The 18520-nt window shown below is 44.0% G+C and overlaps 1 protein-coding gene and 1 pseudogene across 1 annotated transcript in view; one reads left to right on the top strand and one right to left on the bottom strand.

Annotated features, from left to right (window-relative positions):
- Positions 1–18520, bottom strand: part of LOC135547713 (protein FAM124A-like) — a 622546-nt pseudogene that overhangs the window by 147733 nt on the left and 456293 nt on the right.
- Positions 15543–18520, top strand: part of LOC135547772 (protein FAM124A-like) — a 56051-nt gene continuing 53073 nt past the window's right edge. The window contains exon 1 of the mRNA XM_064977028.1: positions 15543–15772. Within this exon, the coding sequence (XP_064833100.1) occupies positions 15699–15772 (74 nt within the window). The 5' untranslated portion in view covers positions 15543–15698. The remainder of the gene's footprint in view (positions 15773–18520) is intronic.

Here is an 18520-nt window from a genome sequence, read left to right as displayed (position 1 = left end):
GTTCCATGACTTTGTCCACACAGGGCATCTGAACACACAAAATACATTGTGATGACAAAGTGAATACATGTTTTAGAAATGTTGACAAATCTATTATACATGTTAGAATCACCTTTGGCAGTCTTTCTGGGTAAGTCTCTAAGAGTTTTTTACACCTGGGTTGTACAATATTTGCACATTATTCTTTTAAAAAAGGAACATTTAATGTCATCTTGGTAAGCAACTCTAGTGTATATTTGGCCTTGTGTTTTAGGTTAATGTCCTGCTGGAAAGGGGAATTTGTCTCCCAGTGTGTCACGACTTCCGCCGAAGTCGGTCCCTCTCCTTGTTCGGGCGGCGTTCGGCGGTCGACGTCACCGGCCTTCAAGCCATCGCCGATCCACTTTTCATTTTCCATTTGTTTTGTCTTTGTTTTACACACCTGGTTTCAATTCCCCCATGACTCGTTCATTATTTAACCCTCTGTTTTCCCCATGGTTTTTGTGCATGTTTGTTTATTGTAAGTTCGGTACGATGTTTGTGGGCTTGGTGATACTTCATGTATTTTGTAATTTGAGTAAAGTTCCTTATGTTACTCATCTCTGCTGTCCTGCGCCTGACTCCTCTGCACCAGCTACACCAACATCCTTACACATCCTTACACATCCTTACACATCCTTACACATCCTTACACATCCTTACACAGTGTCTGTTGGAAAACAGACTGAACAAGGATTTCCTCTGGGATTTTGCCTGTGCTTATAGCTGTACCCGTTTCTTTTCATCCTAAAAAAAAAAACATATTCCTTGCCGCTGACAAGCATACCCATAACATGATGCAGCCGCCACCTTGAAAATATGAAGAGTGGTACTCAATGATGTATTTGTATTTATTATGGATCCCTGTTCGCAGCAGCTATTCTTCTTGGGTTCCAGCAACATTAACCTCTCTGGCCCACCCGAGGCGCAATCGCCCCACCTTCCCAACAATAAATGCAAATGCGCTACGCCAAATGCTAATAGCACTCGTTAAAACTCAAACGTTCATTAAAACTCACATGCAGGGTACTCAATTCAAGCTACACTTGTTGTGAATCTAGCCAACGAGTCAGATTTGTAAAATGCTTTTTGGCGAAAGCACGAGAAGCTATTATCTGATAGCATGCAACACCCCGAAATACCAGAAAGGGACGTAAACCAAGGAATTAGCGTAGCCGGCGCTACACAAAACGCAGAAATAAAATATAAAACATTCATTACCTTTGACAAGCTTCTTTGTTGGCACTCCTATATGTCCCATAAACATCACAATTGGGTCTTTTTTTCGATTAAATCGGTCCTTGTATACCCAAAATGTCCATTTATGAAGACTGTGTGATCCAGGAAAAAACACAGTTTCTAAACGCAACGTTATTTTTTTAAATTAAAAAAGTTGCCTATAAACTTTGACAAAACACTTCAAACTACTTCTGTAATCCAACTTTAGCTATTAGTAAACGTTAATAAACGATCAAATTGATCACGGAGCGATCTGTATTCAATAACTAGAAGTTTTCAAAACGAAATCCATTTTCTGAAGACCGGATGTGCTATTCAGTGATCTGACCAAGGATAAAGGGACCTGGAAATCACAACACTGGCGACATCGTGTGGAAGCTGTAGGACTTGCAAGCTCAGTCCCATCATTTATGGCAAGCCATAGACAATACAGAGGCTGGCGGATTGATTTTTCCTTCGTCGATTTTGTGATCAGGTTTCCTTGTGATTTTGACCACGGAACTCGTTCTGTTATAGTCACAGACACCATTGAACCAGTTCTAGAAACTTCAGAGTGTTTTCTATGCACACATACTAATCATATGCATATACTATATTCCTGGCATGAGTAGCAGGACGTTGAAATGTTGCGCGATTTTTAATAGAATGTTGAAAAAAGTAGCCCGATCTCTAAGAGGTTTTAAGGCAGCTATGCATTTTAAAAACATTTACATTCATAACATATTTCACAACATATTAAGTGTGTTCCCTCCGGCCTCTGATTCTACTGCTTGCATCAGTTACCTGATATTGAATAGAGTTCCATGTAGTCATGGCTCTATGTAGTACTGTGCACCTCCTGCTGTCTGTTCTGGACTAGGGGACTGGGCAGAGACCTCTGGTGGCATGTCTTGTGGGGTATGCATGGTGTCCGAGCTGTGTGCAGGTAGTTTAGACAGACAGCTCTGTGCATTCAGCATGTCAATGTCTCTCACAAATACAAGTAGTGATGAAGTCAATCTCTCCTCCACTTTGAGCCAGGAGAGATTGACATGCAAAAAAATATAAACTACATTTATCAAGTACATTTTGATTTCAAAACTATAAGTCCTACAAACACATGCTTAGTAATGTTAGAAAGGTAAGAACCGTGGGATTCTAATACAGCAACAACGTGACTATTACAGAGCCAGAGCAAGTGCAGGCAAAGAAAAGCAAAAACAAATATATATGTATTTTAGTTTTTTGGGGTGTGGGGTGAAGATAATTTGGTTCCCAAATTGTCCCCATCCAAATCGTGCCGATGTTGGGGAATAAGATATTTCAAAGTCTAGGTTTAAAATAAAATGTCACCAATTACCATTACAAAGGGATAAAATAAAATCGATGTTTTTTTTGTGTGTGTGTGTGTGTGTGTAATATCTTGTACCAGACGGTGGCGCTCAAAACATGCATACATTGCCATAGCAACACAGCCATTTTAAAAGCCCAGGGCAACGTACCAATGAATGAGTATGAGTTACATACATATGAGGAGAAAGTTGAAGTCATAACCTTTCCACTGATGTAAATCAGATATCATGTCTGATTCCCAGTTCATCCACTAGTAGATCACATGACATGACTTGGACACTTTTTCACTGTGGGAAAATGGCTGAACAAATTTTCAAAACGAACATCTTAAAATGACCCAAGCGAGTTATCAAGTTTTTTTTTTTAATAACAAACTGACAGGCGAGGAAACGTACAACTTATTTTACCATTCATTTTAACCCATTGGAAACGAGTGAGATCAGCAGTATATTTGGAGGACCGATTCAAGGTGACGGCAAATTAAATGTGGATGCACTGCATTATGATGACCACCAGGGGGAACCATTACCATGCATACCATAATGTAGCACTTTTGGTGATGACATACATTTAATTTTCTATGAATATGACATTGGGCAGGTTTCCTCAACTTTTTTGACCTAATTAACAGCCAGTGTTTACTTTGTATTTAAACATTAAAACATTTGTATTTATTTATTTGCGACTATTGCAGTCAATTGAAAAAAAAATCTAACAGTATTTCTGATTGTCTTCACAACTCATCATCACATACTTTTAATGTGGGGCTATGCATAATAATAATATATCAATTGCAAATTAGTCAGATATAATTTCATCTGCCCTAGAAGCACACAAAAAACGATACATACCTCTGCCTAAAAATCAGCTCCACGGGTAACTTTCCACAAAGCAGTGAATGATCTGAGAGACAAGGTAAGAAGGATCTTCTATGCCATCAAAAGGAACATAAAATTCGACATACCAATTAGGATCTGGCTAAAAATACTTTAATCAGTTATAGAACCCATTGCCCTTTATGGTTGTGAGGTCTGGGGTCCACTCACCAACCAAGAATTCACAAAATGGGACAAACACCAAATTGAGACTCTGCATGCAGAATTCTGCACAAATATCCCCAATGTACAACGTAGAACACCAAATAATGCATGCAGAGCAGAATTAGGCCGATACCCACAAATTATCAAAATCCAGAAAAGAGCCATTAAATTCTACAACCACCTAAAAGGAAGTGATTCTCAAACCTTCCATAACAAAGCCATCACCTACAGAGAGATGAACCTGGAGAAGAGTTCCCTAAGCAAGCTGGTCCTGGGGCTCTGTTCACAAACACAAACACACCCTACAGAGCCCCAGGACAACAGCACAATTAGACCCAACCAAATCATGAGAAAACAAAAAGATAATTACTTGACACATTGGAAAGAATTTACCAAAAAACAGAACAAACTACAATGTTATTTGGCCCTAAACAGAGAGTACACAGTGGCAAATACCTGACCACTGTGACTGACCCAAACTTAAGGAAATCTTTGACTATGTACAGACTCAGTGAGCATGTGGGTTATATATATAAATACCTGGTTAAATAAAGGTGACATAAAAAAGTAAAACCGTGACGTCATAAGAATGTCATAAGAATACTGTGATGTCATAAGAATGTCACACATAGGTGGGCTATTTACAGGTGGGCTATTTACAGGTGGGCTATTTACAGGTGGGCTATTTACAGGTGGGCTATTTAAAGGTGGGCTATTTACAGGTGGGCTATTTACAGGTGGGCTATTTACAGGTGGGCTATTTACAGGTGGGCTATTTACAGGTGGGCTATGTACAGGTGGGCTATGTACAGGTGGGCTATTTACATGTGGGCTATTTACAGGTGGGCTATGTACAGGTGGGCTATGTACAGATGGGCTATTTACAGGTGGGCTATGTACAGGTGGGCTATGTACAGGTGGGCTATGTACAGGTGGGCTATGTACAGGTGGGCTATGTACAGGTGGGCTATTTACATGTGGGCTATGTACAGGTGGGCTATTTACAGGTGGGCTATTTACAGGTGGGCTATGTACAGGTGGGCTATGTACAGGTGGGCTATTTACATGTGGGCTATGTACAGGTGGGCTATGTACAGGTGGGCTATTTACAGGTGTGCTATTTACAGGTGGGCTATGTACAGGTGGGCTATTTACAGGTGGGCTATTTACAGGTGGGCTATGTACAGGTGGGCTATGTACAGGTGGGCTATTTACAGGTGGGCTATGTACAGGTGGGCTATGTACAGATGGGCTATTTACAGGTGGGCTATGTACAGGTGGGCTATTTACAGGTGGGCTATTTACAGGTGGGCTATTTACAGGTGGGCTATGTACAGGTGGGCTATGTACAGGTGGGCTATGTACAGGTGGGCTATGTACAGGTGGGCTATTTACAGGTGGGCCATGTACAGGTGAGCTATGCACAGGTGGGCTATTTACAGGTGGGCTATGTACAGGTGGGCTATGTACAGGTGGGCTATTTACAGGTGGGCTATTTACAGGTGGGCTATGTACAGGTGGGCTATGTACAGGTGGGCTATGTACAGATGGGCTATTTACAGGTGGGCTATGTACAGGTGGGCTATGTACAGGTGGGCTATGTACAGGTGGGCTATGTACAGGTGGGCTATTTACAGGTGGGCTATTTACAGGTGGGCTATTTACAGGTGGGCTAGGTACAGGTGGGCTATGTACAGGTGGGCTATTTACATGTGGGCTATGTACAGGTGGGCTATGTACAGGTGGGCTATTTACAGGTGTGCTATTTACAGGTGGGCTATGTACAGGTGGGCTATTTACAGGTGGGCTATTTACAGGTGGGCTATGTACAGGTGGGCTATGTACAGGTGGGCTATTTACAGGTGGGCTATGTACAGGTGGGCTATGTACAGATGGGCTATTTACAGGTGGGCTATGTACAGGTGGGCTATTTACAGGTGGGCTATTTACAGGTGGGCTATTTACAGGTGGGCTATGTACAGGTGGGCTATGTACAGGTGGGCTATTTACAGGTGGGCCATGTACAGGTGAGCTATGCACAGGTGGGCTATTTACAGGTGGGCTATGTACAGGTGGGCTATGTACAGGTGGGCTATTTACAGGTGGGCTATTTACAGGTGGGCTATGTACAGGTGGGCTATGTACAGGTGGGCTATGTACAGGTGGGCTATGTACAGATGGGCTATTTACAGGTGGGCTATGTACAGGTGGGCTATGTACAGGTGGGCTATGTACAGGTGGGCTATGTACAGGTGGGCTATTTACAGGTGGGCCATGTACAGGTGAGCTATGCACAGGTGGGCTATTTACAGGTGGGCTATGTACAGGTGGGCTATGTACAGGTGGGCTATTTACAGGTGGGCTATGTACAGGTGGGCTATTTACAGGTGGGCCATGTACAGGTGAGCTATGCACAGGTGGGCTATTTACAGGTGGGCTATGTACAGGTGGGCTATGTACAGGTGGGCTATTTACAGGTGGGCTATGTACAGGTGGGCTATTTACAGGTGGGCTATGTACAGGTGGGCTATTTACAGGTGGGCTATTTACAGGTGGGCTATGTACAGGTGGGCTATTTACAGGTGGGCTATTTACAGGTGGGCTATTTACAGGTGGGCTATTTACAGGTGGGCTATTTAAAGGTGGGCTATGTAAAGGTGGGCTATTTAAAGGTGGGCTATTTACAGGTGGGCTATTTACAGGTGGGCTATTTACAGGTGGGCTATTTACAGGTGGGCTATGTACAGGTGGGCTATTTAAAGGTGGGCTATTTAAAGGTGGGCTATTTACAGGTGGGCTATTTACAGGTGGGCTATTTACAGGTGGGCTATTTAAAGGTGGGCTATTTACAGGTGGGCTATTTACAGGTGGGCTATGTACAGGTGGGCTATTTACAGGTGGGCTATTTACAGGTGGGCTATTTACAGGTGGGCTATTTAAAGGTGGGCTATGTACAGGTGGGCTATTTACAGGTGGGCTATTTACAGGTGGGCTATTTACAGGTGGGCTATGTACAGGTGGGCTATTTACAGGTGGGCTATTTACAGGTGGGCTATGTACAGGTGGGCTATGTACAGGTGGGCTATGTACAGGTGGGCTATGTACAGGTGGGCTATTTACAGGTGGGCTATTTACAGGTGGGCTATTTACAGGTGGGCTATGTACAGGTGGGCTATTTACAGGTGGGCTATTTACAGGTGGGCTATTTACAGGTGGGCTATGTACAGGTGGGCTATTTACAGGTGGGCTATGTACAGGTGGGCTATGTACAGGTGGGCTATTTACAGGTGGGCTATTTACAGGTGGGCTATGTACAGGTGGGCTATGTACAGGTGGGCTATTTACAGGTGGGCTATTTACAGGTGGGCTATGTACAGGTGGGCTATGTACAGGTGGGCTATTTACAGGTGGGCTATGTACAGGTGGGCTATGTACAGGTGGGCTATGTACAGGTGGGCTATGTACAGGTGGGCTATTTACAGGTGGGCCATGTACAGGTGAGCTATGCACAGGTGGGCTATGTACAGGTGGGCTATTTACAGGTGGGCTATTTACATGTGGGCTATGTACAGGTGGGCTATTTACAGGTGGGCTATGTACAGGTGGGCTATGTACAGGTGGGCTATTTACATGTGGGCTATGTACAGGTGGGCTATGTACAGGTGGGCTATTTACAGGTGTGCTATTTACAGGTGGGCTATGTACAGGTGGGCTATTTACAGGTGGGCTATTTACAGGTGGGCTATGTACAGGTGGGCTATGTACAGGTGGGCTATGTACAGGTGGGCTATGTACAGATGGGCTATTTACAGGTGGGCTATGTACAGGTGGGCTATGTACAGGTGGGCTATTTACAGGTGGGCCATGTACAGGTGAGCTATGCACAGGTGGGCTATGTACAGGTGGGCTATGTACAGGTGGGCTATGTACAGGTGGGCTATTTACAGGTGGGTCATGTACAGGTGAGCTATGCACAGGTGGGCTATGTACATGTGGGCTATTTACAGGTGGGCTATTTACAGGTGGGCTATGTACAGGTGGGCTATGTACAGGTGGGCTATTTACATGTGGGCTATGTACAGGTGGGCTATTTACAGGTGTGCTATTTACAGGTGGGCTATGTACAGGTGGGCTATTTACAGGTGGGCTATGTACAGGTGGGCTATGTACAGGTGGGCTATTTACAGGTGGGCTATGTACAGGTGGGCTATTTACAGGTGGGCTATGTACAGGTGGGCTATGTACAGGTGGGCTATTTACAGGTGGGCTATTTAAAGGTGGGCTATGTACAGGTGGGCTATTTACAGGTGGGCTATTTAAAGGTGGGCTATGTACAGGTGGGCTATTTACAGGTGGGCTATTTAAAGGTGGGCTATGTACAGGTGGGCTATTTACAGGTGGGCTATTTACAGGTGGGCTATTTACAGGTGGGCTATTTACAGGTGGGCTATTTAAAGGTGGGCTATGTACAGGTGGGCTATTTACAGGTGGGCTATTTACAGGTGGGCTATTTAAAGGTGGGCTATTTACAGGTTTGCTATTTACAGGTGGGCTATTTACAGGTGGGCTATTTAAAGGTGGGCTATGTACAGGTGGGCTATTTAAAGGTGGGCTATTTACAGGTGGGCTATTTACAGGTGGGCTATTTAAAGGTGGGCTATGTACAGGTGGGCTATTTAAAGGTGGGCTATGTACAGGTGGGCTATTTACAGGTTTGCTATGTACAGGTGGGCTATTTAAAGGTGGGCTATATACAGGTGGGCTATTTACAGGTGGGCTATTTACAGGTGGGCTATTTAAAGGTGGGCTATGTACAGGTGGGCTATTTAAAGGTGGGCTATGTACAGGTGGGCTATTTACAGGTTTGCCATGTACAGGTGGGCTATTTAAAGGTGGGCTATGTACAGGTGGGCTATGTACAGGTGGGCTATTTAAAGGTGGGCTATGTACAGGTGGGCTATTTACAGGTTTGCTATGTACAGGTGGGCTATGTACAGGTGGGCTATTTACAGGTTTGCTATGTACAGGTGGGCTATTTACAGGTGGGCTATGTACAGGTGGGCTATTTACAGGTTTGCTATGTACAGGTGGGCTATTTAAAGGTGGGCTATGTACAGGTGGGCTATTTAAAGGTGGGCTATGTACAGGTGGGCTATGTACAGGTGGGCTATGTACAGGTGGGCTATTTAAAGGTGGGCTATGTACAGGTGGGCTATTTAAAGGTGGGCTATGTACAGGTGGGCTATTTACAGGTGGGCTATTTAAAGGTGGGCTATGTACAGGTGGGCTATTTAAAGGTGGGCTATTTACAGGTGGGCTATGTACAGGTGGGCTATGTACAGGTGGGCTATTTAAAGGTGGGCTATGTACAGGTGGGCTATTTAAAGGTGGGCTATTTACAGGTGGGCTATTTAAAGGTGGGCTATTTAAAGGTGGGCTATGTACAGGTGGGCTATGTACAGGTGGGCTATTTACAGGTTTGCTATGTACAGGTGGGCTATGTACAGGTGGGCTATGTACAGGTTTGCTATGTACAGGTGGGCTATTTAAAGGTGGGCTATGTACAGGTGGGCTATTTACAGGTTTGCTATGTACAGGTGGGCTATTTAAAGGTGGGCTATGTACAGGTGGGCTATGTACAGGTGGGCTATTTAAAGGTGGGCTATGTACAGGTGGGCTATGTACAGGTGGGCTATTTACAGGTTTGCTATGTACAGGTGGGCTATTTAAAGGTGGGCTATGTACAGGTGGGCTATGTACAGGTGGGCTATGTACAGGTGGGCTATTTACAGGTTTGCTATGTACAGGTTGGCTATTTAAAGTTGGGCTATTTAAAGGTGGGCTATGTACAGGTGGGCTATGTACAGGTGGGCTATGTACAGGTGGGCTATTTAAAGGTGGGCTATGTACAGGTGGGCTATTTAAAGGTGGGCTATTTACAGGTGGGCTATGTACAGGTGGGCTATGTACAGGTGGGCTATTTAAAGGTGGGCTATGTACAGGTGGGCTATTTAAAGGTGGGCTATGTACAGGTGGGCTATGTACAGGTGGGCTATGTACAGGTGGGCTATTTAAAGGTGGGCTATGTACAGGTGGGCTATTTAAAGGTGGGCTATTTACAGGTGGGCTATGTACAGGTGGGCTATGTACAGGTGGGCTATTTAAAGGTGGGCTATGTACAGGTGGGCTATTTAAAGGTGGGCTATTTACAGGTGGGCTATTTACAGGTTTGCTATGTACAGGTGGGCTATTTAAAGGTGGGCTATGTACAGGTGGGCTATGTACAGGTGGGCTATGTACAGGTTTGCTATGTACAGGTGGGCTATGTACAGGTGGGCTATGTACAGGTGGGCTATGTACAGGTGGGCTATTTACAGGTTTGCTATGTACAGGTGTAATGATCTGTAAGCTGCTCTGACAGCTGGTGCTTAATGCTAGTTAGGGAGATATGAGTCTCCAGCTTCAGTGATTTGTTCCAGTTATTAATAGTAGAGAACTGGAAGGAGAGGCGGCCAAAGGAGGAATTGGCTTTGGGGATGACCAGTGAAAAATACCTGCTGGAGAGCGTGCTACGGATGGGTGCTGCTATGGTGAACAGTGAGCTGAGATAAGGCGGGTTTTACCTAGCAAAGACTTATAAATGACCTGGAGCCAGTGGGTTTGGCAACAAATATGAATAGAGGGCCAGCCAACGAAAGCATTCAGGTCGCAGTGGTGGGTAGTATATGGGGCTTTGGTGACAAAACGGATGGCACTGTGATAGACTGCATCCAATTAGCTGAGTAGAGTGTTGGATGCTATTTTGTAAATGACATCGCGAAGTCGGGGATCGGTAGGATAGTCAGTTTTACAAGGGTATGTTTGGCAGCATGATTGAAGGATGCTTCATTGCGAATAGGAAGCCGATTCTAGATTTAATTTTGGATTGGAGATGCTTAATGTGAGTCTGGAAGGAGAGTTTACAGTCTAGAAGTTGCTACATCCGTTTTTGGCCTTTGATATCAATAATATGTATCCATTGATTCTTGAAGAATTTAACTTAGAAATGCTTCATGTTCTCAGTTCTACTGTCGTACACCATCAGAACCCAAAATATATAAGCTTGTTTTACTCCAATGTTTGTTAACAATTAAAATGTAAACACACATTATATAGCCTCAAAACATGGTTAAAACTATACATTTGATATCATGGATGGTCAATGCTGAGCTCTAGCTCTATTAATCTGAGGTTACATTTCTCCATGAGCGTTTCACCAGGGGTGGGGAGTCTGCTTTGTTATTGTTTCTACTGCTGATTGCCACTTTAAGTGCCAGTTTGTTATTTTTCTTGCCCTGAGGTGGCACGTATACAACAGTCACGATAACAGCAGAAAACTCCCTGTGAAGGTAGAAGATTCAACATTTGTGACTTGTTACAGGACACTAGGTGTATGTCACACGTCACTACATCTCAGGACGTAAACGTTTATTTTATTTTATCAAAATGCGTTTTCCTTTTGGCAGAAATACCTTCTGGAACATGTGAACTTTCATGTGCCTTAAAAACAAACTTGTATTCCATCTGTAAATACAAATACAATAGTTATATTATGAGCCTAGTTGGTTTAGCCACAGACAAAAACAGGAACCTTGCCAATAGCCATGATTGGCTGAGATAATGGGTGGGCTGGACATGCCGAGAGATGAGTTCCGATTGGTCTGCCAGGTACCACGCTTCTGTCTATAATATGAGCTGGTCAGTATGTGTAGGTTATCCTTTCTAAAATGGCTTTTTTATAAAGATATCACGTAGTAGAACTGCATAAGTGTTGCTCTCCACTTTCTGGAGGACCGAGTTTTGAAATCAGTGGAATTAGAGTGTGATAGCTAAGGAGATGGAGAAAATTCTTCCATTTGATTGCAAATATGGAGACGGAGTAGAAAAAGAGAACACAGAAGGCTGTTGTATAAAACAACATCTCCGGATTACATCTTCAAAGTAAGAGCAACCATGGCATCTGTGTCCATGTATACGGTTAAGAGATTCTAGCAGGCTACATTTTCTGATATTAAACGTTTCTATTTTTGTCAGAAAGTCATTTTCACTTCAAGTTGAAGTGTACTGTTAGCTAGCTAGCTAATGTTAGCAATCAGAAATTAGTAGTTCTGAATATGCTCTTCGAGAGGGGATATTAAAGCGAAAACGGTTATAAAATGTATTTAACAATTCCTTGAAAACGATACGTAGTTGTCAATGGTTTTAACGAAACTGGGGCGGGAGGGGACTCCTTGCCGACCAGAAGCCAAATCGAAAGCTCTGCATCGTATTGTGACTGAGTTGCTCTGCTGTTTTAGCATTGAACACCTGAAGAGGAGGAGAGAGAGAGGGGGGGGGGGGTGTTAGAGAATGGTTCCTAATGTACACGTCATTTTAAACCTGATTTAGATGAGGGTGCAGCACTATAGCCATATAATGTGATGACAATAGAGTGTTATTCAAACATAGTCATGTATTTACCTGAGTCAACTCGGAGTGTTAGCATTGTACAATGACTTCGAGGAGGGGAATCTCTCAAATCATATCTAAGCATGAAGCAATGTAATATATTACAGCCAAACATACACAATGTAATATATTACAGCCGAACGCACGCAATGTAATACATTACAGCCAAACACACGCAATGTAATATATTACAGTCAAACACGCGCAATGTAATACATTACAGCCGAACGCACACAATGTAATATATTACTGTCAAACATGTAATGTAATATATTACAGCCAAACACGCAATGTAATATATTACAGCCAAACACATGCAATGTAATATATTACAGTCAAACACAGAGACTACAATTGGCCTTGGCATGGCCTGGAGAACCACACAGTGCTGTCACATTCAGTCCAGGTCACCTGGATGGACACTGGCAATCTGGCATTACCGCAAAGGCACACTGAGAGAGAATGGCCAGGCAGACACTGATAAACTGTCTGACTAACTGTCTGACTAACTGTCTGACTAACTGTCTGACTAACTGTCTGACTAACTGTCTGACTAACTGTCTGACAAACTGTCTGACTAACTGTCTGACTAACTGTCTGACTAACTGTCTGACTAACTGTCTGACACAGTAAATGTGTGGTGTCTCACACTCTGTGATTCAAGACAGTTGTCTTAGAGTAGATATTTGATAGATAGTTTACACTTCCTCTTCCAAGTCAAAATAATGAAAAACTATCTATCAAATCTATTATTTTAAAAAATCTTGATGAATTGTTCTTTCCATTATCATTAATTAAACTGATGATTTTTTTGCTAATGAATGATGTGGGTCCCTGGGTCACCGGTTTATCTGGGTGGGGTCCCTGGGTCACCGGTTTGCCTGGGTGGGGTCCCTGGGCCACTGGTTTATCTGGGTGGGGTCCCTGGGTCACCGGTTTGCCTGGGTGGGGTCCCTGGGTCACCGGTTTGCCTGGGTGGGGTCCCTGGGTCACCGGTTTGCCTGGGTGGGGTCCCTGGGCCACTGGTTTATCTGGGTGGGGTCCCTGGGCCACTGGTTTATCTGGGTGGGGTCCCTGGGTCACCGGTTTGCCTGGGTGGGGTCCCTGGGTCACCGGTGTGCCTGGGTGGGGTCCCTGGGTCACCGGTGTGCCTGGGTGGGGTCCTCTGGCCTTAATCTAAAAGCAAACCAAGTTTTGCTTTTAGAAACCTTGGTTTAACAAACAAACCCATTAAATAGCTAACAACACTCGCTAACACAGTCATAACACCAATTTAGCCCGTTTCTACAGGCTACAACTGGTCTTCTAGGAGCTAAATCTCAGCTCCCTCTCACAGGCATTTAACCGTTCAGTAGTTGAATCAAAACAGTATCACATTATAGGCCTGTAGACATTGTTCTCCCTCCCAGCATGAACCCTGCTGGCCTACTTGTTGTTGTACCATACTCAACAGATCTGTTATGGAGGATCTGATAGGTCGGAGCATAGTAAAGAAGTATCATCATGTCCATCAGCAGTCGATTCCTTTTAGCAAAAAGAAGCTGTTTTAAACGGGAGGAGGGGAAAGGTCAACTGATTATGTCCCCTCAAAGGACCAGTGATTTCCACTTACAAAAACTTCAATTATCAATCATCAGGGCGGCAGGGTAGCCTAGTGTTTAGAGCGTTGGACAAGTAACCGGAAGGTTGCGAGTTCAAACCCCCGAGCTGACAAGGTACAAATCTGTCGTTCTGCCCCTGAACAGGCAGTTAACCCACTGTTCCTTGGCCGTCATTGAAAATAAGAGTTTGTTCTTAACTGACTTGCCTGGTTAAATAAAGGTAAAATAAAAAATCATCAATCACCAATCTGATATTTGACCTAATCTGTATCTTATTACAGACTATTACTCAGCAAAGTTATAGACAGACAGACAGAGCGATAGGTACTCAAACCTCTCTCAACCAGACCACGCCCCCTCTCTCTACCAGACCACACCCCTCTCTACCAGACCAATGAGAAGGAGTGGTGAGAGTAAGGGGTGTTTTGATAGTCAATCTCCTTCTTTATTAATTGGACAACTATTGTACGTATTTATAACATTTATCCCAATGGCGACCCAGGCTCTGTCTTTACAGAACAGAAGAACCAAAACAGATCTAGATGGAACATAAAGGGTGGATGAGGCAGGATGAGACTGGAACAGGCAGGATGAGACAGGATGAGGCAGGAAGAGGCAGGATGAGGCAGGATGAGGCAGGAAGAGGCAGGATGAGGCAGGATGAGGCAGGATGAGGCAGGATGAGGCAGGGTGAGGCAGGATGAGGCAGGATGAGACTGGAACAGGCAGGATGAGGCAGGATGAGGCAGGAAGAGGCAGGATGAGGCAGGGTGAGGCAGGATGAGGCAGGATGAGGCAGGAAGAGGCAGGATGAGGCAGGGTGAGGCAGGATGAGGCAGGATGAGGCAGGAAGAGGCAGGGTGAGGCAGGGTGAGGCAGGATGAGACAGGAAGAGGCAGGAAGAGGCAGGAAGAGGCAGGAAGAGGCAGGATGAGGCAGGAAGAGGCAGGATGCGGCAGGAAGAGGCAGGAAGAGGCAGGATGAGGCAGGAAGAGGCAGGGTGAGGCAGGATGAGGCAGGATGAGGCAGGAAGAGGCAGGAAGAGGCAGGAAGAGGCAGGGTGAGGCAGGAAGAGGCAGGGTGAGGCAGGATGAGGCAGGATGAGGCAGGAAGAGGCAGGAAGAGGCAGGATGAGGCAGGATGAGGCAGGAAGAGGCAGGATGAGGCAGGAAGAGGCAGGAACGGCAGGATGAGGCAGGAAGAGGCAAGATGAGGCAGGATGAGGCAGGAAGAGGCAGGATGAGGCAGGAAGAGGCAGGAACGGCAGGATGAGGCAGGAAGAGGCAAGATGAGGCAGGACCATCACAGAGCCTACAGACTCCAAAGCTAAAGTCACTCTTAGTCAAAAGGGTTCTTCATCTGTCCCCATAGGAGAACCCTTTTGGTTCCAGGTAGAACACTTTTGGTTCCAGGTAGCACCCTTTTGAGCTCCATTTAGAACTCTTTGTGGAAAGGGTTCTACATGGAACCCAAAGGGGTTCTTCAAATGATTCTCCATTGGGGACAGCCAAAGAACCCCACACATTCTCCAATATCACTGTACTAGTGTACATCATTGGGACTCTGTGTTTAGCGCAATCACGTGACATTACATTTGAACCTTTATTTAAAGCTTTTTCATCAAACTGTCCAATTGCTTTTAAATTTGTAATGGTGTGATTCTCATTTCACGACAACTTCATAATACTGTACTTTGTATCATTTTATCGGAGTAGGTACGATAGTACCTCATAGTACCACATGCTGGCGACAAAAGACAACCATTTTGCTAAATGAACGCGGCTGATGACGCAGTGGGGAGCCAGCCTGTTGCTGCTGGAGCGATCAGAAGAATGTTCTGCAGGGCTGCGAGAGAGAGGTAGAGGTTCGCGTCTCTTCTTGCCTCTTCTGTTCCCTCTCTTCTTTTAACGTCGAATACGGTTGTTTAGAGCCGCGCTCCAACAAAGGTTTCTGAACAATTGAGAAATAATGCAAACTAAATATGTTGTTATCCTTTGAGATGGAGAAGAATTTAACAGAAGATGACTGCGTGGATTCAGGAGCAGAGACTGGAGGGTGAGTTTTGGGGGTTTAGTTGGTTGAGGAACTTACTTCTCCACGTCTTGAAAAGCACTTACATCTTTCTCTTACGGTTTAGCCTACTGTATCGACATGTTATTCCAATGTTTAGTGAGACTTTAATTATGCCACAGACCTGTAGACGAGAGTCAAGTCACTTGATCCAATCGTCAAGTCTCACAAAGCTCATTAATTTGGTTTGACAGATTACAGCAGGAGGAGGAGGAGGAGGAGGAGGGTGAAGGTTGCAGAATGTTTTGGTTGTATGGGGGCCGGGAAAACTTAATTGAGTTTGGAAAAGTTCCTCGGCTCGTTGTTCACCCATCCATATGCTGCTTGGCACTAAGCACTAGGACATCTGCCACGGGAGATTTAAAACCCTAATGCTTTTGTGGAAAGTAGCTGGCAATGTGGAACTAATGACTATCTTTAATTAAGAACAGATTGTAGCGTGTTCCTTTGACACAAATCTAATGTTGATGAATTGTAGCCTAATGATGCTGCCAATGCTATATTAATCCAAACGTCAAAATATACATGTGTTGTTCATTGTTTTATTTTCAGCTATTAAGCAAAGATGCTCCCTGGTTTGGTATGTTGCTGATAACTTTGGTGTGTAGACTAGTGTGTGTGTGTGTGTGTGTAGCCTAGTGCCTTTCTTCTTGCCCCAAACCTGGGCTTGAACCAACAACGATAGAAACAGTCACCCTCGAAGCATCGTTACCTGTCGCTCCACAAAAGCCACGGCTCTTGCAGAGGAAGGGGAACGAGCGTCTCAGAGCAAGTGACGTCGCTGAGGTCTTTTTAAAACGCTGCAATCGCGCACCGTCAATTAGCTAACCATTTCACCACGGTTACTGATGTAGGTGTGTAAGTGTGTATTAGTGAAGTTAGTGTGTATTAGTGAAGTGTGTGTGTGTGTGTGTGTGTGTGTGTGTGTGTGTGTGTGTGTGTGTGTGTGTGTGTGTGTGTGTGTGTGTGTGTGTGTGTGTGTGTGTGTGTGTTTAGGTTAGTGTGTATTAGTGTATGTGTGTTTAGGTTAGTGTGTATTAGTGTGTGTGTGTTTAGGTTAGTGTGTATTAGTGTGTGTGTGTTTAGGTTAGTGTGTATTAGTGTGTGTGTGTTTAGGTTAGTGTGTATTAGTGTGTTTAGGTTAGTGTGTATTAGTGTGTGTGTGTTTAGGTTAGTGTGTATTAGTGTGTTTAGGTTAGTGTGTATTAGTGTGTGTGTGTGTTTAGGTTAGTGTGTATTAGTGAAGTGTGTGTGTGTGTTTAAGTTAGTGTGTGTGTGTGTGTGTGTGTGTGTGTGTGTGTGTGTGTGTGTGTGTGTGTGTGTGTGTGTGTGTGTGTGTGTGTGTGTGTGTGTGTGTGTGTGTGTGTGTGTGTGTTTAGGTTAGTGTGTATTAGTGTGTGTGTGTTTAGGTTAGTGTGTATTAGTGTGTGTGTGTTTAGGTTAGTGTGTATTAGTGTGTGTGTATTAGTGTGTGTGTGTGTTTAGGTTAGTGTGTATTAGTGAAGTGTGTGTGTGTGTTTAGGTTAGTGTGTATTAGTGAAGTGTGTGTGCGTGTGTTTAGGTTAGTGTGTATTAGTGAAGTGTGTGTGTGTTTAGGTTAGTGTGTATTAGTGAAGTGTGTGTGCATGTGTTTAGGTTAGTGTGTATTAGTGAAGTGTTTGTGTTTAGGTTAGTGTGTATTAGTGAAGTGTGTGTGTGTGTGTGTTTAGGTTAGTGTGTATTAGTGAAGTGTGTGTGTGTTTAGGTTAGTGTGTATTAGTGAAGTGTGTGTGTTTAGGTTAGTGTGTATTAGTGTATGTGTGTTTAGGTTAGTGTGTATTAGTGTGTGTGTGTTTAGGTTAGTGTGTATTAGTGTGTGTGTGTTTAGGTTAGTGTGTATTAGTGTGTGTGTGTTTAGGTTAGTGTGTATTAGTGTGTGTGTGTGTCTAGGTTAGTGTGTATTAGTGAAGTGTGTGTGTGTGTTTAAGTTAGTGTGTGTGTGTGTGTGTGTGTGTGTGTGTGTGTGTGTGTGTGTGTGTGTGTGTGTGTTTAGGTTAGTGTGTATTAGTGTATGTGTGTTTAGGTTAGTGTGTATTAGTGTGTGTGTGTTTAGGTTAGTGTGTATTAGTGTGTGTGTGTTTAGGTTAGTGTGTATTAGTGTGTGTGTTTAGGTTAGTGTGTATTAGTTTGTGTGTGTGTGTTTAGGTTAGTGTGTATTAGTGTAGTGTGTGTGTGTTTAGGTTAATGTGTATTAGTGAAGTGTGTGTGTGTTTAGGTTAGTGTGTATTAGTGAAGTGTGTGTGTGTGTGTTTAGGTTAGTGTGTATTAGTGAAGTGTTTGTGTGTTTAGGTTAGTGTGTATTAGTGAAGTGTGTGTGTTTAGGTTAGTGTGTATTAGTGAAGTGTGTGTGTGTTTAGGTTAGTGTGTATTAGTGAAGTTTGTGTGTGTTTAGGTTAGTGTGTATTAGTGAAGTGTGTGTGTGTTTAGGTTAGTGTGTATTAGTGTGTGTGTGCGTGTGTTTAGGTTAGTGTGTATTAGTGAAGTGTGTGTGTGTTTAGGTTAGTGTGTATTAGTGAAGTGTGTGTGTGTTTAGGTTAGTGTGTATTAGTGAAGTGTGTGTGTGTTTAGGTTAGTGTGTATTAGTGAAGTGTGTGTGTGCGTGTGTTTAGGTTAGTGTGTATTAGTGAAGTGTGTGTGTGTTTAGGTTAGTGTGTATTAGTGAAGTGTGTGTGTGTGTTTAAGTTAGTGTGTATT

The sequence above is a fragment of the Oncorhynchus masou genome, chromosome 10 (assembly GCF_036934945.1).
Source record: "Oncorhynchus masou masou isolate Uvic2021 chromosome 10, UVic_Omas_1.1, whole genome shotgun sequence".
Lineage (NCBI taxonomy): Eukaryota > Metazoa > Chordata > Actinopteri > Salmoniformes > Salmonidae > Oncorhynchus > Oncorhynchus masou.
The sequence above is the reverse complement of the archived record's forward strand: the minus strand, read 5'-3'. Positions and strand labels throughout refer to the sequence as shown.